This window comes from Calypte anna, chromosome 1 (genome assembly GCF_003957555.1).
Source record: "Calypte anna isolate BGI_N300 chromosome 1, bCalAnn1_v1.p, whole genome shotgun sequence".
Classification (NCBI taxonomy): Eukaryota; Metazoa; Chordata; class Aves; order Apodiformes; family Trochilidae; genus Calypte; species Calypte anna.
The window spans coordinates 47,892,432-47,914,169 of record NC_044244.1 but is presented as its reverse complement, the minus strand read 5'-3'; the positions used below and the strand labels follow the sequence as shown (position 1 = coordinate 47,914,169).

Sequence of the window (21,738 nt, the reverse complement as noted above, 5' to 3'; positions counted from 1 at the left end):
AAGAAAACAAACCCTAAGGGACAAACACACCTCACTTGTCAAAAATCTGTGTATAATTCTACTTTTCTGTCCTCCCAAAACAGAGCAGCAAGTTTCTGATTTGCTAGCTCATGACACAAGTTCCTTGGATTCCCATTTTTACTTTGTGAACAGTTGCCTGTACAAGCACAGCAGCCTTTCCTCTGCTGCCTGCTTGGAAACAATAAGTTTTCTGCTGTTTATTTATAAAAAAAATCCCATGAGGTTCCAAGCAGGCATATGTCTTCAAGTGACCAAGTTTTCTACTAGCCAAAATATATTATCACTTCAGTAAAATAAAGACCAATTTAAACATTAGTATATTAGCTGTCAGACATATGACAAGAATTGTCTAACAAGAGGCTCAAGTGACTCAATAGCAACAGGTTCATCACATTCAGGTGTTCTACAGGTGCACTCAACTAGCAGGAGAGCAGCAAATAGCCAACAGGAAAAATGAAGTTAACATCAACACCAGGTGATTTCTTAGGGGACCATAATCTTCCTTGCTTTTGTGTAATCTGTGGAGACAACTGATATAATTCAGCTACTCCAGTATTACCATCCCTAGATCATTGCTGAAATAACCATCCCATTACACACAGTAATGAAACAATATTTTATTATAAGCAAAACCAGCTTTTATATCACCAAGAAACCAGGACCTATACAACTTTTCAAAAGAGCTACCCCTGTAGAAACTGCTATACTTAGAAATCAACTTGTAATTCCAATTGGAGAAAAAAAAAAGCATGGAGCATTAAAAAAAGAAACAAAACCAAACCCAAATGAAATCAGAAGAAAGCAGAATTCACATTAATTATGCAAAATCTGCCACATCCTGGTCCTTCCAGACAGAAGTCACTAGCTCAAATTCATCATATTCCAAAATAAATGTGGCTGCTAGTTCAAATCTTCTCGATGTTTTTTTGCTTACCAGTTCCAGACATGCAGTTTGGAAGAGACAACCTACTATTCCACACAGTGTGCTCTTCAGAATCATTTTAGCATTTCCTCCTTCCAAAAAAATAAACCAGCACAGTCACTGAGTACATATACTGCATCTTTGTGGGGAAAAAAATAAGGGGAAAAAGAAAAAAGGGGGGTGGGGTCTGATGCAGTGAGAATGCTACGTAGACAGCTCATAGGCAACAGCAGAAGCATATCTGAGAAGTCTGGAAAAAGGCAGGAAACCATCTTCAGTATTCTGCATTGAAAGGGTAATCCTTGTGAGTTTTGCACCTGGAGGAAATCAAAGCGGAGAGATTATTAGGTCTGAAAGATACTATAATGCAGCTGTAATCACTGTAAAGAGCTACCAAGGAAAGAGCTGAACTGTATAAAAGTAGAGTCAATATATTTCTGTCTTCCTTGGTGACATGCTGAATTTGTAAACAGAAAGATTAAGTCCCTTCTGTTGTTCTGGCTCTGAGCGTGTCAGGTGATGCAACCTAGGTGCTTTATAGACATCTAATTCAAAGGTTTCACTGTTTATTGCCAGGACTACCTTTCTGGAAGCCTTCCAAAGATTTCACATCTCACTTTAGGCTATCAAGTGGCAAATCTTTGTGTTATTTTTGAATGTTCACCCACTTTCCCAACCACTACTTAAGAATACACAGTTGGTTTTCATAACATGCCTAACGTTTATGGCAGAAGAACAAAATACATTCCACATGCAAAATTAATTTGAGTCTACATCATGCTCATTTCTCCAATATGGAGAAAACAAAAATTTGATATGAGCCTCCTGTTGCAGTTCCAGCTGCAAAATGTTTCTTGGAGACTGAACTGAAAAGAAACTTTGAAGTCTGTTTTATGCTCATCAGGATTTGGTTCATAACAGGAATATTTAAAATCTTACTTTAAACCTTAGTCTGTGGATTACCCCTTTGGAAATTGAGTTTGCATATGCTGAATTTCAACCAAGTGAAGTATCTAAAACTTCATATACTAAACTATGCCATACTGATAACTAAACAGCTTGGGGGGGATAAAAAAAACAAAAATAAAAAAAACCCTTCCACTTACGTTGTCATTTCACAAACTCTCCAGTTTCTATTAAAGCTGAGAATAGTTGCCATTTCCTCTTTAGTCAATTCAAAGTCAAACACCTAGCAAGAGAAACAGCTAGAAATCACCTCTCTGAAAAATTGGAGAGATTAAGCAAAATTCACAAAATTAAAGAACGAGTCCACTGTATAAGAGTGCTTGGTAGAAGGAATGACTGCATCATAAAGGAGTGAAAGGAAAAAGCTCTCTGGATTTCTGGGACTGCACTATGTGCAATTACAAAGTGTAGTAAGCAAGGGAATAGAATAAAATAAAAAAAAATAAAATCAAACAACAAAAAACCCATGTTAGTTGTATGTGCCAATTATTTTAACAATCTTGGAGAGCACTCCAAGGATGTTGCAGGATGTCTCCATTCTCCATTTGCAGAAGACACATCTGTTCTATTCCACAAGAACATCTATCTACCAGACTTTCAGATTATCTCCAACTAAGTGTCTCCCAAGGCCCTAATACTGGTTTCCATCAATGACTACTGAATCAAAAGCATCAACATAGTTTCTGGACACCCAAACTATTTTCTTAAAGCTTGCACCAGAGAAGCATTTTGTGGTGAGCTGCTGAACTTGGGACCCAAGCAAGCTCTGTGGGCTGATTCATCCCCACGACAGAACAGGAAGCATAAAGATGATCAGCAATACTGTTTCCAAAAGCTTTGCTCACTCCTGCTCTCCAGCTGTAACTTGTTTAGCCATCAGTGGACTATAAGTAAACACTTTACTCTGTAAAAGTACCTCATCCCTGAGGAGCCTCATAGGAGGGGAGAGAAAGGATCAGTGCTTGCTCTGCATGGGGAAGCTGTGCCACCCCTGAACATGCTCTACTCCCAGCTCACTCATAATCACTCACCTTGAAGTTCTCCACAATGCGCTGTGGTGTGACAGACTTGGGAATCACAATCACATTTCTCTGGATGTGGAACCGAATGAGAACCTGCAAGAAGCACATCACTGCATCAGAGAGGATGGCTTTTGTTCCATGGCAGAGCCTGTTCCAACAATTGTTTGCTGTAAATTAGAAAATTCAACAGAATTAACCCATTTTGATAGAGCTACATTCAAAATCATACCTGAATTCTAAGCAGCACCTTCTGAAATGCTGCTTATCATTTAGCCATGGTAGATCCCCACATAGGAGGTCTCCCTTCCCTTCAGTTTAGTGATAATCACTTCCTTCCTTTCCCATCTAGATTTTTGGTGGACTATACAAGGAAGGGGTTTCATTCCCTGCAACAGGACTTGAGATGGGAAAACTAACGCATGGCAACATCTGAAGATGGGTCAAGAACATCTGTCTTGTTGATGATCAAAGAGCCCTTACAAGCACCCATCACAGGCCCCAGAGGTAAGCAAACCTGTGCAACTAAACATCACAGAAAATCACCACAGCTGACAGGGATTGAAGGGCCAGCCTGTCCTTTCCTTTATTCTTATCTGCCCAGAGTTTCAGGAATGGGTTCCCATTGCCTGTCAGCCACATACTTGAGCTGGAGTTTTGTTGTGCTTGGCTGCAATCTCTTTGATCTTGGGGTCATCCAGAAGGGAAGGATCCTCTGGCTTAGCCCTACACAGAGGAAAGACAGCAACAGGAATCTGTATTTAAACCAGTGATCAGTGGTGCACTTGTAGCCTCAGTGTTACAAGCACAATTATTACCAACTCCCATGCAAATTGCAGTCTTACCATGGCCTGTCAGGAGAGCCAAGGGGACTGTATGCTGTCACAGCAATCCCTTTGGATTGGCAGTACTTGATCAGCTTCTCCTGGGTAAGGTATGGGTGACATTCCACCTGCAAAGGTAAGAGTATGAAGACTGAGAGTGATTTAACTGCTTTAACATGTTCTAGGGACCACTTTTTAATCAGATCAGAAGCTGATTTTTGTTTTAACTTAATTTCTTTGCTGTGTTATACAGCCTTTGCTTTCTGTATACCCTTATCCCCTTCCTACTATTATATGTAGTACAGAAGTCCAGGAAAGTAACACCACTCCCTAAAACTTCACTGATCCAACAGACTGGGGATCATTGGATAAATAATTACTTAAAAGCAACAGTTCAATAAAAATACATACAGGAGAACTGTTGAACCACAACAATGCAATAGCAGGGCAGTAAGTACAAAGTTCTTTTTCTTTCCCTGATTTAACATGCTATATGTAGTTAACAACTACCATATTAACATCAGTACAATTGTTTAATTTATTTTTATATGCTTTGTGTCAATACTCACACTGAATACCTCCAGTCTGCAAACAGCTAACTGCTACAGAAGACCTTCATCTCACTGTCTATTATGGACTTTTCTAAATGCATGTGTGCTTAACATTAACTTCCATAAAAATATCTTCATAACAGAATACACACCTCTTGCAGAGTGGATCTGTATTCTGGCAAGCTAACATAGAGGTATGCAGTATCAAACAGGAATTATTCATGTGTCAGGAGGTTGTGAATTAACATGAGTATTTGATACTTTGCACAGACAAACTTTCAAGATAGTTCCACAATAGGGAGCACTACTTTTCTCTCAGCAGGCAACATAAAAACCTTTTGACTACACTGTCATTTGAAACTTCTGCTGCCCACTGCCGTATTCTGAGGGAAGTCCCTGAAAACTTGTGCTGCTGGCAGGTGGATCAAGGGAATGCAAAACATGGGATCAGTTTACTCCTTTGAGTACTTTGTTTGTAGTGGTAGCTGCTTGCTGTTATCAGAAGCCCGCAGGGCAGTTGCCCTATTAAGGCCCACTGAAATATCAGACAACAGAAAGCAGTTATGGGAACAGATTATACATATTTATTTTGCTTTACCTCTGCTCCAGAAACAAAGCTACTCAAGAGTAGCAGAGCATCTGGATATTTTCCCAAATATTCAATAAGCAGAACGTGTGCAATACAAGTAAGGCAAAGTTGTACTTGCCTGTCCCCTGGCACTCAAGCTGAAAAAACTTCTAAGCTACATTATTTAGTCCTCTGTTTGGACCAAGGTGAAAAAGTCTGTTATGTACATTTAAAGAAGTACCTTAAGCTACTGCAATCCATATTGTGTCATAATCAAGTACTTAGAGTCGTATTTCCTTACTGAACTAAGTATTAGTATCACTGCAATGTAATTAGTACCCAGACAAATTTCATGCCATGAATGGAAGTAATGTGTATGCATTTAGATTAAGAATGGGAGTGACACTAAAGATTACTGGTTTACACATGAAACCTCTGCAGAGAGAAAGTACTTGCAGGAAGCATTACCACTATTAGGCCAACTGGTAAGTGTTAGTAACAGAGGCTTTGAGATTTGAAAGCATTTCTTCAGAAGCAGAAAGTTTTGAAACACAGGGAACAAAACCCCATTGCTTCAAGCTTAATTTGATTATAGTAATCAGTTTGAGAGTATTTAAGTGTGAGAGATACAAGGTCAGTGACCTCTATAGAAGAGACAAGGGTAGTTAACTACAGTGACAGTGGCAAGGAGGAGTGGCAGATGTCGGAAGGTATCAAGTTACAGTATCCTAAAAGTTTATTACTACCAATAATGAAAATACAGGATACAGTATTATGAATTCTGCACTTGTCAGAATGTTTCCAGTTTTATGTGTTGACTTCCATGTAACAATACTATCAGCTTTCAAAAAAAAGTATTAAAATTCCTTTTCAGTACATGCTTGAACTACCAACAATAAGTTAACCAGTTCTTGTAATTTGGTACCAATAACTAAGACTACTATCCTTCAACACCATAGCAATCAAGGACAACTCTAGATAGATCCCACAGGGCTCTATCCTGGGACCTGTCCTCTTCAACTACTTCTGCCATTCTATAATCTTGTCAAGTTTGCAGGTGATGGAATACTGGAGAAGAATTCATCAATACACAGGGCTATCACATACAGCTGTCACTTACAGGAACCCACTCAAGCAGAACAAAAGCCCAACAAAAACCTTATGAAATCCAACAACATTGCACACAAATCCCTGCACCTGGGGAGGAAAAGCCCCTGGCAATTAGGCAGGCTGAATCCTGACTGCTTGCAAACCAACTCTTTTTAGAAAGAAACTAGGGACCATAGTATGCTGAACTGAACACAAGCCAGTAGCAAGCCCTGACAGCTAGAACATGGCCAGTAAGTTGTGGAAAGTGATCTGCCTTTACTCAGCACTTGTCAGACCATCTTTTTTTTTTTTTAATACTGTGTCCAGTTTTCCCCCTTTCTCAGCTCACTCAGCAGAGGAAAGATTGACAGGCTGCCATTTCAGCAGAGAGCCACCAGGATGGCTGGGGGCTGGAGAATCTGCTGTATTGGGAAATGCTGAGTTAGCTGGCATTGTTCAGCTTGGAGAAGGGAAGGCTTCAAGTATCCTACTAACAGCCTTTTAATCCCTAAAAAGGAGGCCACCTAAAGACAAGACAAGCTTTTCAGTGGGGTATCATGGGAGGACAAGAGACAAGAGGCATAAACTGAAATGAGGTTGAGGTTGGATATAATGACATCCTCCCTCCACTGTACACTCAAGCCAGGGCCTTAACAATGGAGTGAACCATTTAGAGAGGCTGTACAGTCACCATCTTGCAGGCTGTCAAGATGGTGAAAGCCCTGAGCAACCAGATCTCACAGCTGATGCTGCTCTGAGCTGCAAATTACGGCAGATTGTCTTCCAAGGTTTCCTGCCACTTGAATTTTAAGATTTTATACAAGTGCTGTCTATATATACCTGGACAATTCTATTCTATGGCCTACCTTCCAACTCCATTTTTCTCCTTCCTCCCAGCCCTCATCAAGTCTGTAAGCAGTCCATTCATGAAGCATATTCTTGTTCAGTTCCCTCAGTCACCAGCAACAGGAACTGACCTCTCCACAGAAAAATTGAAAAAAATCATCCTATTCTTTGTTAGGTCCTCACATATACACACAAAGTTTTACTTCAGTTCAAGGAATTTTTTAAAGCAATTGAGTTCCCCTGCCCACCCCCCCCCCAAAAAAAATAATTCTGGAGCTGCTCCTTGCCATATTTCCAAGTAGTATTACAGGAAGTCCATTAAAAAAGAAGCATTGCAGGCATCCAAGTAGTGAAAGGGTGGGTCTGACAGAACATGCTGTGTGTACTCCAATCTCTTTCTATAATCAGATTTTGTAACAAGATCTTAAGAATTCTTAAAAAAAAAAAAAAAAAAACAACAAAAAGCCAGCAAAACAAACACCACCACAAAAACATAATAGTTTACCTGGTTATTTGCAGGCTTGTATTTCAGTCCTGGCTTGTTCAAGATTCTTTCAGTCTGCTCACGGTTAAAGTTGGAGATTCCAATGGCTTTTACCAGACCAGCATCCACCAGCTCTTCCATGCCCTAGCACAATGAGAAACAAAATCAGTATCTAGTATACATTACATTACAGTATACATTACATAGCCTGAAGAACAAATTCTTCACAACAGGGCTGATTTCCTTCATGAAAAGCACAAAAGAAGTGTTCAGATTTTCAGAGTTCAAGTTTGAGGGGGAGGGAGGGACAGACAGCAAGGGAAGGAAACCCACACAAAAACAAAGCACTAGTGTATTTGTGCCATGTCTTTCATTTCACAAGAGCTCAAGGATACGTTCTTTGAGGTTGTGGAAATTCACAGCCAGTTAAAAGTGGGGAAAAAAATTAGAGTAACTGCATGTTGTTTGGTATAAGTCCTTCCAAGTAGTTCTACGTAAATGAGAGTATCATCTGTTGCAGATAATGAAAACATGGAAGAGATTGCTGACAACAGGAGACATTATTATCCCACTGTAGCTGAACTTACCTCCCATGTTTGCAGAATATCTGTGTTGCTGGGTATAGCCATGCCTTTGTCATCTGTGGGAAACAGCTCCTCTCCTGCCTGTCAGTGACACAGAAAATGCTTGAAACACTTTGGTGGGAAATTAAATTAAAATCAACTAAGATCATGATACTACAAACTCTTACTGTAGGACACATTAATATTTCTTATCTACAGGTGTATTAAATAATACTAGAACTCATTATCTACATTCTTCAGTATTTTTATTAGTATATTCTTGCCCACAGCCTACCTAGCAAGGACAGGTACTTCTTACTGTTCCCTGGCTCATTGAAATCCATGTGGTAAAACATAACTTCTACTTGCAAAATTATAGCCAGTTTGCAGGTTTATTTTCTGTATTACAAAAATACAGAGTCCTTATGCAGACAAAGTTTTTTCATAAAATTTTATTAAGGATCCACTTAAGACCCAAAACATTTTCTGTCTATTAGAACAGATCTGCTGTCAGATCCTCCATGGGGAGACTCACTGTTTATGTTGCTGGCAGGGGGAATGTTAGAACAGCCTGTGTCCCAGTTAGGACTACATGCCAGGTATCAACCTCATTCAAACCAGTTGTTTTCTACTGATACATTATTACACCACAACTCACTTTCACTTTGGTAGTTCTATCCATATGAAACTCATTTTAAAAATACAGACACTAAGAAAACCAAGTGAACTCAGAAGCAACAAGTAGAGATTTTCATCAGGCTCCAACAAAGACTAAGCTCAAAATACTCAGAAACATCAGTTCCTTTGCATGCAGTCAGTTTAAAGAGTTAGGAACTAAAAGCTTCACCTTTTGAAATCTAAGGTCTGTGGAACACTAAGACTCCTACAGCAAAGGTCAGTTCAATATGTACTGTATTAAAGGACTCAGTGACTAAAGATAAGTGGAAGAGAACCATTCACTTGTTCAGTGATTCTGTAACATGCAGAGTAAAGAATTTCTGTCAAGAAGCAAAGCATAGCCCTTCTTCCCACAGAGGGAACCACCATTGTCAGTTGATAATACTTTTCAATAGACAATAACCAAAAGGAAAGCAATATGACTTATGCTTGCAGCAGGGAAACCCACCCCTAGATAAAGGTTTACCTCCTTCATGCTCAAATGGGCAGCAGGAATTTCAGAGGGAAGGATCAACAGTCTGGTTCACATGGCCAGAGTGGAGCCAAGCACCAGCTGGTGCACAACAAACACATGATACTCTGTCTCAGCTGGAGCAACTACAAGGCTGCAAAGTCACACAGCTCTACAAAACTGCCAGTCGCAGCTGAAAGCCAAGCATATTTCTATTACTGTACCTTAAAGCCAAGAGGCCAGTGGATGAGATAGAGATCCAGGTAATCCAGTTTCAGGGAAGCAAGAGTCTTCTGGCACGCTCCCTTTACCAGAGACTTTTCATGAAATGTACACCACAGCTAGAGACAAAAAGCCAAGACAGACTATGACTTCCTAGGTTAAACCTCCTGGAACCCTTCTATCCTGTTCAGGAGAGTGCCTGTCCTCTTTGGAAAGTAATGTGGAACTAGGTTATTCTGATGATTATCAAGTAAGGCTTGACCTGGAAGCAAGGCAGGCCTGTGATACTGAGGGCAGTGCAGCACATGACAGAATGCTGTCATGGCAATCAGAAGTAGGGCTGGTTCCCTGAATAAAGACTTCATTTAAAAAACACCCACTAGAAGGTTAGATAATGCATGGAAGAGGACAGCATAACTTCTTGCTTGTTCAAAGCTTCATAGAATCATAGAACTGTTTTGGCTGGAACAGACTAAGATCATCAGGTCCAAATGTCATGTTAGCAGCACATACCCTGCATAGTTCTTCATACAGGATGAGGTGAAGTAGGAATCTTACCTCAGGAGTAGCCTAAATGATATTCTAATTATTACAGTTATACCATGGAGCAGGAAAGAACAGATGGATTACTATGAAGAGACCTATCTTCTGGAACCCTGAACCACCAGATCCTTACCTTACTGACAACAAAAAGATCCTCACGTTTCACAATGCCTTCCTTGATTTTTTGCTGGATCCCCTCTCCGACTTCATTTTCATTTTGGTACACATAGGCACAGTCAAGGTGACGGTACCCAGCGTCAATGGCAGCCATCACCGCAGCTGTTACTTTACCTGGTGGGGACTGAAAAAATAATATCCAAGATACTCTAATCAATGTGTTTTGAAGACCTTTTTCTTAGCAAGATAAAATTAAGCAAGCTACCCAATTGAAATAATGCAAAGAGCAACAGCATTAAAAAAGCCCCTAGTTCTCCTTGAAGCCTTCTTGAGTCTGCACACATCTCAAACAGAGGCTTCTGAGGCTCAGGGTAGCCCCCAGCTGTCCCTCTGTCATCCCACTCCAGGCAGGGCACAGCCCAGCAGTTCTGCTGAGATGAGGCCCCGACACCAGGCCAGTTCTCCGGAGCCGGGCCAAGGCCTCCTCGCTGCCCCACGACGCTTCTCGGAGGAGAAGCCCCGGCACCTGCCAGCCGGGGGGCTCAGCCAAGCGGAGGCACTTCAGCGACCCGCGTCCCCGGGCAGAGCCCTGCAGCGGTGCCGGAGCTCGGGCTGCAGCGAAGAGCCAGCAGACAGGGTGGGCCTCGGTGGCAAACACCGCAGCTGCGAAAGGGGAACCCGGCCGGATGTGTTGATGGCGCCGGCAGCGCTGCGCCCGGGCCCGGGATGGCGGCGTGGTCGGACCCGGAGCCGGGCCGCGTCCCGACCCCGTCTGCCTCGCCACAGGGCCCGGGCCGTCTCCGGTCGCTCTTCCTCTCTACCCAGAGCGGGGCCGGAAAAGACACCGGTCCCGTACGGGCGGTAGCGGGCCGGGGCACAGCCGACCTTCTGCCGCCAGCGAGACGGGGAGTACCGCCGTAAGGCCCATTACCTTCCATGTGCCCAGCCCCAGTATGGGCATCTTAGCCCCGGTGTTCAGCTGCACGTAAGTCGCCATGGCCTCACGCACGACCCGCGAAAACCACCGCATCAGCTCTGTGACTGGCGCCTTTAATAGTGGCTGAGCCCGCCCCGGCGCGAGTGGGGAGGGGGGGGGGTGGCGGCGGGGCGGTGCCCACGCTGTCCCGCGGAGCGCAGCTGCGGAGCTGAGACACGGGCACTGTGCGGGTCTCATGGGGGGGGTACGGGGTGGGGTCTTGGGGTGGGGGGAGGCCGCGTCTGCGAGTCCCGGTGCCCGGTTGAACCTCACGCAGACGCTCGGTGTGTGTCAGACGCTGCTTAAACCGGGGCTGCACTAACTTCAAATTACGGTGTTCAGGGTGCGGGGCTCGGTCGTGCCTCCAGACCCGCCTCATAGCATCGCCGCAGCACTGCCGCTTCTGGGTGTCACGTCTCAGGGTACCGCTGGGATGGGGGTGACAGAGGGGAGATGAGACGGGGTTATGTCCCTGCGGCATTGGAGCTGTTTACAGGCTGTGAGCCATGGGCTGAGGAAGGGCTGAGCCCTTTGGCTGGAGCAGTGTGTCCCCACGAGTGGGATGGTGGCCTGGGCTGGTTCCAGGGTTCTTGTGACTCTCTGTGCTGATGGAGATGGCCAGAGAAACCTCACCGTGCTGGCTGCCGAGAGCAGGAGCACCCCGTTCTCTCCAGATGGGATAAATGGAGCTTCCACTTAAGAGGAAAGGGAGATGTGGCTTAGGAGTAACTTAGTGTTTAAAAAGTGTGTTTACAAAAAGAACTTTATTTTGAATGTTGAGAGAAGGCTTTTTTAAAGTGCTTTGAAAGTTGCAGAAGAGGAAAGTGACTTTTTAAATGAGTGACATAATGACCGACTTGTCCCTCTGTCTTTAGGGAGGTGCTGAGGATATTTCAAAATAAAATGTGCCACTGTGGTCATACGTGGTAGGTGTCCAGTAATCCCCTGTGAGAAACCAGCTTTGAAAATTTTGCAGACAAGCGTACGCTGTTCAGCTGAAGAGGTGGCAACACAGTGGAAAAAAACAGGGCTTGCCCTGGAGGCTTTGCTGCTTATTCACATGTGAAGAGTTTCCTCAGGTGCAAGTGGTTGCTCCAGGTGCCTCTGCCAGGGCGGAAGACTATGCTCTCTGCAGGTTTCTTTATTTTTTAATTTTTTCCCTCCACTTAATTAAGGACAGGCAACGTAATTGGTTTTCCCTTGCCATGGGTTCCCTCCTGTCCCCAGCAGGATGTGATGTGTTTTGACTTGGATCACACAGCAGTTACATAACTCGGTGCTTATCTCTTTACGGTTTGGGTTCGGTTTTTCCCCAGCGGTTTCTCATCAGGGAGATGCCTCTATCTCCTCGCAAGAGCTTTCAGGCAGAAGCTCTATATTTTGTCTTAAGCTGTTTTTCTCTTGTGTGTGGGAGACACTCCCCTCGCATTGGCTTTCTGCTGTTTATCTCCCCTCAGTGCTCCGTGGGAGCCATCACATGGTCACAGGGCCTTGGGGGAAGCAGAAGTACTGCATGTGCTGCCTGGTGACAGCCAGTCCAGTAAATCTGGTGAGCTGTGTCCTTGATAATAAGATGACCAGCTGTTTTTTTTTTTTTTTTTTTTTTCTTACAGTGAGTGCTGTGTTGGCAATGAGGAACTGCGTGGGGGAGAAAGAGTTTTTTCTTTTTTTTCTTCTTTTTTTTTTTTTTCTTGTCCACTTGTGAGATTTTGCACTGCTTTGTAGTGCCATGAGGCTTTTTGGTTCGTTTTAATGACTTGGTATTTAGTAATTGTAATTTCACCACAAGTTGTGACTTTGGAGACCAGCAGTGTTCAGTAGGTGAGAAAACAGGCTCCAAAATAATGGAACTGGGTATGTTCTTGTGGAGACAGACTTTACTGGCAGAGACCCTGTGGCCTGCTGAAAAAGCACAAAGTAAGGAGGTGTCAAGAGTTGCAAGATGTGATCACCTCAACTTGTAAAGGGAGAACTGCAGGGCCTTAGGGTACAGATGAATACAAGCAGTGCTAAAGCCAGCATTTTGTGGTCAGGGCATGTGGGTTTCGAGCTCAGACCTCAGGGAAGGACAGTGGAAATTTCTCCCTTGCTTGGAGCCATGAAATGGAGAAGTTTATCTTGCTTGGTGGGGTCCTCCAGTTCAGTCTCTGATTTCAGGGAGGCAGATCTGATAGTTTTGGCTGAACCCAACTGTAGAAGACCTTGGCCTCTTTCTCACTCTGAGCTCAGACCAAGACAGGAGTATATTTTGGTGGCTCTCCCATTTTAGAACGGAGGTTTTTCCTCTTTGCACTCCTAATCCCATCTGCTTAAAAAGCACACCACAGGGCCCAGCCAAGTGCTAAGGAATTTTACCCAATTCCCTGCTTGTGGCAGTGAGTGGGTGGGAAGGGAATGTTTAGCCCAGCAGGGGACACCTGGACAGGAGGAAACTACAAACTCCCTGGGGGCTGGCCAGACCTGGTTCCAGCTGGCTCTGAAACTGGTCTTGCCACCTGGGATGATGGAACTCCAGCCACAGGGAAAGCCCTTGTGGCCCCTCCAGTCTCCCTAGAAAGTGAGGACAGCACCTCACCCTAAAGAGGTTGGCTGATGGGAGACCTATGGCCTGTGCCACCCTGCTGGGCAGTGTCACCCTGGGGACAGCATCCTGCACTCCCACCTGGGAGCCCCACCCTCTGAGCTGCCCTCACCTCAGAGGAGGGATTGGGATGGAATGGATGTAATCTGTGGTGAAAATGATGGAAGCAGAAATGAGGAAAGGGAGGGGGTTGATGTTGGTTTTAAACAGAGTCTGGGGAAGGGAGTGCAGTGAGGTCTCCAGATGTAGAATCCAAAAGCACAGGTTGGGGAGCCACCAAGGGGTTGCCTGTGAAGTATGGGAAGAGTGGTGTGCTCCTGTGACACAGCTGTGGGCTGGGGCTTGCCATGTGCTGCTTGTGGGGCGTCAGAGACACCAGGACTGCTTAGCAGAGTGGGGGAGTCAGTCGGGATGATGATCTTTATTGGAGTAGTGTGCATTAACAAGTGCTCAGGGCAAAGGGGGAGGCCTTTTGTTAGAAGTGAGCATTAAATAGCAGTGAATTCACCAGCTGGAAAGCTGTGTGGTCTAGAGTACAGCTGCAGGAATAGCAAGTTGTCTTAAAGTGATTTCCTCAGAGGGGGACCCTGACACCTCTGGAGGGAAAGGGGACTGATGAGAAAACAGAGCCCTTTCAGATAGCCTGCATTACAAGGTTAAAAAGACCTGTGGAGGTGAGAGTGCTGCTTCCCACAGTGTGAGCACTCTCTCAGTTGTTCTGTAATAAAACTATAATAAAATTATTCTCTACTCAGAAGAAAATTAAAGAAATGCTGAACACTTGCAGCAGCTGGTGCCCCTGCAGTGGCTGTGGTGGTGCTGGGAAGCTGGAGTAAATGGGATACAGCTTGTGTCTTGAAGTATCAGAGTTCTGGGGAGTTTGGACTCTGTGCTACCACTAAACACTTCCCTGCACAAGGGAGGGCTTTGGCATCCCCTAGTGAAGGGCTGTGGTGAGCAATGGCCTGATTCTGCTGATCCCATGAGGGTGTGAGATCTCCCTCCAGAGCAGCTGGGAAGAAGGAGGTAATCCACTGCTTGGACTTCTGGATTGTGTTTGCAGGCAAGGGACTATGAAAAAGGGATGGCTGATACCATGGCCTGAAAGCTCCAAGGTCTGAGTATGGTTACTACTGCACCTCTGGTATTGCCTGATAAGATGGTAAGACATCAAGAAGTGACTCAAATGTATTGTCCTGGAGGGAGTGTGCCAGAAAACAGGCAGAGGATTAGCAGTGTGGCAAAGGATAATGTGAGTCCAGGAGTATGGGTGACCTTCTAAAAAGTTTTAGAAGGGGTTAAAAGTATATGTTAAGATTGCTGAAGTGTCAATCCTTAAAATTTTGTGTGGTGGGGAATGGGAGAGTTTGTGATGTGTGTTATGGTCACACTGATGAGATGCTAACTGCAGTAGTCTGGTCTGCAGGGATGAAGGATGGAGTTGATAGTGAATACACATTAAGCTGTGATGATGTTAAAGGTAGAGTTTATAGAAGACTAAAACAATTCTTAATATGTCTTTCAATGAGATGAAGGGTGGAATGCAAAGGACATAAACTGTGGAGGCGTATCAGGGGATGGCAGTGGTGACCTGTGTGGATACCATGAACTGTGCCAGTGCCAGCCAGAACCAGCTCCAGGTAGCTCTGAAACCAATGCCAACACCTGATCTCATGTCAAAACCTAAGCCCATATTCCCCTGTCTCAGACATACTGTTGGAAATGTACATATACTCCTTGAAGGAGGAAGAAGCCTTAAGAAGGGCTTACTTCTCTGTGGACACTGCATCTGGTGGATGAGCCATGTTGGAGTGAGGAAACACCTGAAGGCAGTGTGGCTATTGGGTGATCCATGTTGTAGAATGTGCACCACTGAAAAGACAGTGATCTAAACCTTTGGCTCTCAGTGCACCACAGAAAAGACTGTACCTTTATTGTTCAATAAGAATGTGTATTTTGTCTCAGCAGAGCTTTGTCACCTCAGCCTGAGGACTGCTGAGGGTTTTATGGGTTACTTCCTTCAGGAAGCTATGAAGCAAGTCTTCTTGGATTACATGTTCATGAAAGGAAAGTAGAAATTTTGGAAAGAAGTTACTAAGCTAGCTCAATTCTTGAACAAAGGCTTTACCATGTTCCCATGAAACCCAATATGCAATTTTATGATTATACATGTGGTCACCTGCCCAGTAGGAGGGAACAGAAAGGTGACACAGCCACAAAAGCAATTACCTCCACCCAGTGTTGTTGTTAAAGGAAACTTGATTGTTTTGATGGCTTGAGTTTGAATGTCAGATGAGAAGAGGGTTTGAGGATCTATTCCTTGAGAGCTTCCCTTGCACATTCCTCCCGGTCCAGGTGTTCTCCAGAGTGGGTGTCATGCATGCAGTGGTGTGTGTGGGAGCTTAGGTGCCCAGCTCTGCCGTCACTGTGTTGCTGGGACTTGTGTCCCTGCACTGTGCCCTCTGCGGCCAGGATCTGATGGAGGTGGAGAGGCCAAAGGTGTTGGTGGGCTCAGGCCCTGCTGCTCCCCAGGGGGGTGAGCAAGCCTCCACAGAATGCTATGGGAGGGATCTGGGCCCCCAGCAACACCCCTGGGGATGTGGATCCAGGGCAGTGGTGGGAAGGAGCGGGTGAGCTGAAGGTGCCTGCCAGAGGAGATGACTGGAGCAGGGTTAAGTGCTGAGTGCCTGTCCCGGTTGCCCGGTGCTCAGAGCTTTGGTGCTGCCCAGCAAAGGGGGAGGTAGGTAGGTAGGTAGGTAGGTAGATAGATAGATAGATGTGAGCATAGGACGGAGGGGCTGAGCCTCCCCAGCCGGAGAGCAGCCCTGGGTGTGTGTGGCATGTGAAATCCCCCCCTCTTTTCTCCGGCTGTGGACGGAGCTCGGGGGCTGAGTGGCCGGAGGGGAGGGGGACCACGCGTGTCTCCTGTAAGGTCTGGGTGCCCTCTGGTGCCCGCAGGAGAAAGCGCCGAGGAGCTTCGTTGTCCCGAGGAGGATCCACGTCCCCGAAGTGCAGGTGGCTGCAGAAGCCTGTGTGCATTTCCCCTTTCTTCAGAGGAGGGACGGTGCATAAGGCCTAGAGAGCCTGAAGAGCAAGTTGGGTCTGAACCACGGGCAGGTCTCACCATGGGTGTTACGGATCGTGCTGAATGCTGCTGCCCTTGTTCAGCCCGACACTCCCTTGGCTGTGACTGGAGCTTAGAGGTTGGCCCCAAGGTAAGTTAACTAATGTTAGGGGCTGTGATTTCTCCACCAGAGAGACTTCAGCAGCTGGCTGTGACTTAGGCCAGCTGTGCAGAGTGGGTCTGAAAAAACAGAATAATTTCTTTTGGCTGCAATACACTAACTGCATCCCCCTGTCACATTTTGTTCCTGGCTCAGGAGATTGTGCATTACCTCCTTTTGGAAGTTTGTTTGTTTGTTTGTTTTGGTGGGGTTTTGCTCGTTTAAAGACAACATCAAACCATCAACATCAACAAAAGCCACCAGGTTTTTTCTGCAACAGACAACAGAATATTAAACTAAAAAATCATGGAGCTAGTAAAGGGCGAAATCAGTTCCTGAAGTCAAATAGTATTAGGGTCTAGCATCCACTTCAAGCTGTAAGGTCTAAGCAAGAGTGCAAACACCCTTTCAAAGAAAAAGATCTATTTCATCAAACAGGAATCTCCTGTTTCATTATTTCATTTAAAGATCAGCTTTTCTTAAAGATGGGCAACCGAATGAAACGGCAGACGCAAATTCTGTGGTTGTTGGGGTTTTTTTCTTGCTAGCAATTTTCCACGTAATAGAGTATCACAACTAGCAACGATCTGAAGCACATATTGAAGTTATGTTCTATCCAAAACCCACCCCGCTGTTGTGTTTTGACACACAGAAGAAAGCCTCTGTAAAAATACTGCCCAGCATGCAATATAGATATTTTTATTTTGGTTTATATATGGATATAAATTATTATGGATATAATCCATATATATATATATGGATGGTTTTTATATGGATATTTTTATTTTGTTGTTTTTTAAAATTTTTTAAGACGAATAAAAAGTAAAACACATTTTCAGTTAATTTTGGAGTAGTAGAACTTGTTGTCTCACTCATGCAAGGGAGTCTTTAGTTCACATTTCTCAGAGATTAACCTCCCGAGCCTGTTGATACATGATGAAGTGCAAGTCTGTGCAGATTTTGGCAGAGAATCCTAACAGCACACATTTTGTTCTTCAGAACAATTTTATTGTGCCCTTATTTCAAAAAGAGGAAAGCCACAACAATAAATCACTACCTAAATATCTTGTGAAGTTTATGGTGATCCTGCTGGTTTCAGGAGGAGAGATGCAATAAGAAAGCTAGATAAATTGATTCCAAGAGTATTAGACCAAACACTGAAGGAGATGAGGGCAGGATATTACCGTCTTCAGTATTCTGAAAGGGAACTCCTTGTGAGTTTTAGACCTGATGAGGAAAAAAGGAATTAATTTCAGCCTCATTGTTGTTTTGTTTGGGTTTTTTTATTTTTTTTTTTTTTAAATCTTAATATATCAAGCTGTAGTGGATGCTTATTCTATCTCTTTTCCTGGACAGTGTGTGCCACTGGGAACACCCAAGCCACTTTTTCAGTGACTCTGGCTCTGAGCATTCTAGGCAGTGGTTAGATGCAAAACCTCTGTGTATATAGTTTTCAAAACTTAAGGGTTTGGAAAAATCCAAATCTGTTTTTTTTCCAAACCAAATGCCCATAAGAGCTGTGCACAAAGAAACATAAGCACATCTTGTTCAGACAAATCCAGTAATGTTTGTTTTCAGGCGTTACATGGATCACTGTTTGATTTTGCAGTCATCGTAACAAGTGGTCCAAATCTCTTTGTCCGAACTTGTTTGAAACGCATGAATTGTCTTCTAAAGCTGATTCTTATTACCAAGTGATTCAAGCTGACCTCGCCCTCGACTTCAGTCACTCAGCACAGTGGCAGCAGCGCCCAAAACTGCTCTGCGGGTTGGGAGGGGCAGGGAGGGCCAGGAGAGGGGCCCGAGAGGTCGCTGCACCCGCAGTCCCCCGTGGGGTGCGGCAGGGAGGGACGGAGCCACCTCTCACCGGCTGGAGAGGCACAAGGGTCGCGCTTCCCCCGTGGGATTGGGGGGGGGGGGGGGGGGGCAAAAAGGTCGGAGATTGGCTCCGAAGCGGCTCGGGGCTGGGCTCGCTGGCACGGCCGGGCCGGGAGGGATGTCTTGGTGCCGCCAGCGCTGCTCTTGGGGACGTGCTGGTGGAGGGGACGGGTCCCCAAGCCGGGCTGCCCCCTTTCCACACTCCCTCCCCAACCCCTCGAAGCGCTCCCGAACTCCCTGCGGCCCGGCCGGCCCGAGAGGAGGTGGCATGGGGACTGCGACCCAGCTTGCTGCGTGCGGTCCATCCGCCGGCGGCATCGCCGACATCCCCGTTGCCTTCCATGTGCCGAGTGCCAGGACGGGCATCTTGTCCCCAGTGTTCAGCTCCACGCAAGCCGCCACAGCCCCAGACAGGGAGGCAGCTGGGCAGGGGTACCCGACCTGCCCCTTTAATAGTCGCCCGTGGACAGGCACCGCCTCAGGGCAGCCGGGCTGGTGTGGGTTAATGCTGGCATCCCCCCGCCGTGCTCTCGGAGCTGCTCTCTCTGTGACTCTGAGCCCTTCGGCCAGAGCTGCGGTGTCCCCGGGACAGCGGCGGTGGCCCAGGCTTTTGCAGAGTTCCCAGGGGGCCAGTGGCCTGTGTGAATTTGGGAGGTTTTCAGCCTTCAGTGCCCCTCTGCAGGTGGGATGGATAAACGTAGCCTGTGCTTGAGATGATAGCAGAGGGAAAGCGAGCTGCTTTGTAGGAGTAATTTAGACAGCAGTGATTTCAAAGAAGATTATTTCTAATGTTAAGAGAAGTTTCTTTGAATTTTATTTATTTGTTTGTTTTTAAAACTGCAGAAGAATAGAGACTGTGATAAATGACTGAGTAGCAAGTAGTAGCAAGTGAGACTTAGTTTTATTTTGGCGAATAAAGGCAAGCAAACAGCGCTGGGTGCGTGGGGAGTCTCTGCTCCACTCACACCATAAAGTTTAATCTTTTGGCTTATATTCCATACTTTAATACATATTCATAACTATTTTATGCATATTCGTGTCTACTGTAGGAGTAGGCTGGGTTATGTTTATTAGTTCTTGGAAGAGGTGGGCCTTCAAAAGGCGCATGCCCTCTTTATCTCTGAGGGTCTTTTTGACCCCCATCTGGTGGTCAGTGGATGAAGTTAGTGTCTGCCTCAGTCTGCCCTCTCCTTACCCTTCGATTCCGCACATGGGCTTCTCTGCTCTTTCCTGTGCAACACTATGCAGTCATCAGCAAAACCAGCTTAGATTAGGACAACAGGATATACATTGTAGCCTTTCTTAGGGTACAGGAACTGTGTATGTCTTTTTTCTTGTTCCGCTAAGCCTTGTAGTTACACAAGGAACGGTTACATCTCATTCCCCTGATTCAACAATGTGCCATATCGACAGGAATCTCTGCGTATTTCACAGAGACTTTTTAATGACTCTCATTCTCATCACATTGTCCCTCTATTGTCAGGGAGGCACAGGCCATATTTAAGAATCAAATGTAGAAATAAATGGTAGGTTGTCTGTAATTACAATTGCGTTACAAACTGGCTTTGAAGTTTTCCAGATAAAAGCAGGCTGTTCTATTGAAGTGCTCACAGCACAGTGGAAAAAAAAAAAAGTACCTGTAAGATCCAATAGATGGTTCAGGATGTTATGTTAAGGCCATCTGAGAAGCTTTATTCAGGATCTGGGAAGAACTTGTTCAGGGAAGAGTTTATTCAGGTGCAAGCTTTAGTTGAGAGTATAGTAGTGCATTTTTCTCTGTGTGCCTTTCCCACAGCAGATGTTCAGTTGCTTTGTACTTTTTGCTTTGCTTACCTGAGGGCAGACAAGGTAATTGGTTGTCTCTTTAATCTTCTTCTTGTTTTGTGTCAGCACAATCAGCCAGTATCAGCAGATGTGATGTTTCAGTTGTATCACAAAACAGTTATATAATGCAGTGTTTGCCTTTTACTTGTTTCTGGATCCCTTCTCTGAAAATCTAAACCTGTAATGTACCTGAAGTCCATTGTCCCATCTCCCAACCCTAAGACTCAAATCATAAATGCAGGTTTTGTTCACACCTCATTTCAAAAAAGAAAAGCAAGCTTGGCATAAAAAGGCTGATTTATTTTTGTAGTTTTCACAGAATAAGGGAGCAGCAGGCAATGTGGCACTGCTAAGCTGAATTCACCACGTGCACCAATAGAGGAATAGCTTTTCAGGGATAGTGTCACATAAAGCACAGAAAGGGTCTTGGCTCAAATGAGATATGGATGTGAAAGTGACAGGAGAATGATTCCTGGAAGTATTCATTATGTATAATATTATATATTGTCCCTCATTTGCTACTACAGTGAGTCAGCACAGTTTCACCTGGAGGAAATACAACACTCAACTTTGACTTGTTTCAGCATCAGGCTCTGGGCAGTGGCTTAGCACTAACACATACTGTTACATCTCCTAAAAATCAGTGTCCTCATAGTTTTTTATATCTATTAATGATGTTTGCCCATAGTCCTATTGTGGGTTTATACAGCTAGATGTCAGCACAGACTGGCAATCCTAGCAGCACCATAAGGCTTCCCAACCATTTCATGTATTGTTCTCCTGTCACTTTCACATCATGGCTCATATGACTCAAGCCTCCTCACACAGTTCTTGTTTACATGGGCTGGTCAGCCCATGGTTCCTTAGATCTAGTGATTCTACTCCACAGCAAGGTAAAGCCTTGATGCTCCTCTGACACTCCACCTCTCACTCAGCCTGTCATCTGTCAAACATCTTTCATGCACATACTTGTACTTGCAATGGAGTACAATGCCAGAAGCTCAAGCTTATGGAGTGTATTCATTGTTGCACACTGTATTACAATAGAAGGTAGTATGGCATAAGCACTGTCAGCTGTCGTGGGGTCCTAATACTATTAAGCATCACAAAAGCCATTTTCTGTTTATCATCTTGTTGTCAAGGAAGATTCTGGACCAGAGAGTTGCTCATGATACAACTCAAACCTCATATGCTTTCATCAGACCCTGTACCTCAGTCTAGTGTGCAGGTTGCAGATCAGAGCTGTCCTGCAGATGCCCTGTGTCCACCAGCCCAAAGCACATTGCGCTTAGGAACTCCTCAAGTGCCATGCAACACCTCCTAGCTATCCTAGCACTGCTTCTCCACCACGAGGGACAGTTTTATCAAGGGGAAGTTTTACTCATGCACAT

General features: G+C 44.9%; 1 protein-coding gene across 2 annotated transcripts in view; it reads right to left on the bottom strand.

The window, feature by feature from the left end:
* Positions 1-618: 618 nt before the first annotated feature.
* LOC103539409 (aldo-keto reductase family 1 member B1) overlaps positions 619-21,738 on the bottom strand; it is a 28,698-nt gene continuing 7,578 nt past the window's right edge. Inside the window, exons 1-10 of one of the 2 annotated variants that reach the window (XM_008505912.2) lie at positions 10,796-11,028; positions 9,881-10,048; positions 9,207-9,323; positions 7,878-7,955; positions 7,312-7,434; positions 3,774-3,880; positions 3,573-3,654; positions 2,941-3,024; positions 2,050-2,132; positions 619-1,260 (exon numbers count right to left, since the gene is read on the bottom strand). In XM_008505912.2, coding sequence (XP_008504134.2) covers positions 1,218-1,260; positions 2,050-2,132; positions 2,941-3,024; positions 3,573-3,654; positions 3,774-3,880; positions 7,312-7,434; positions 7,878-7,955; positions 9,207-9,323; positions 9,881-10,048; positions 10,796-10,894 — 984 coding nt within the window. In that variant the 5' untranslated portion in view covers positions 10,895-11,028 and the 3' untranslated portion in view covers positions 619-1,217. Of the gene's footprint in view, positions 1,261-2,049; positions 2,133-2,940; positions 3,025-3,572; positions 3,655-3,773; positions 3,881-7,311; positions 7,435-7,877; positions 7,956-9,206; positions 9,324-9,880; positions 10,049-10,795; positions 11,029-21,738 lie in introns of those variants that run through there. The other variant, XM_030462848.1, reaches the window with a different exon arrangement.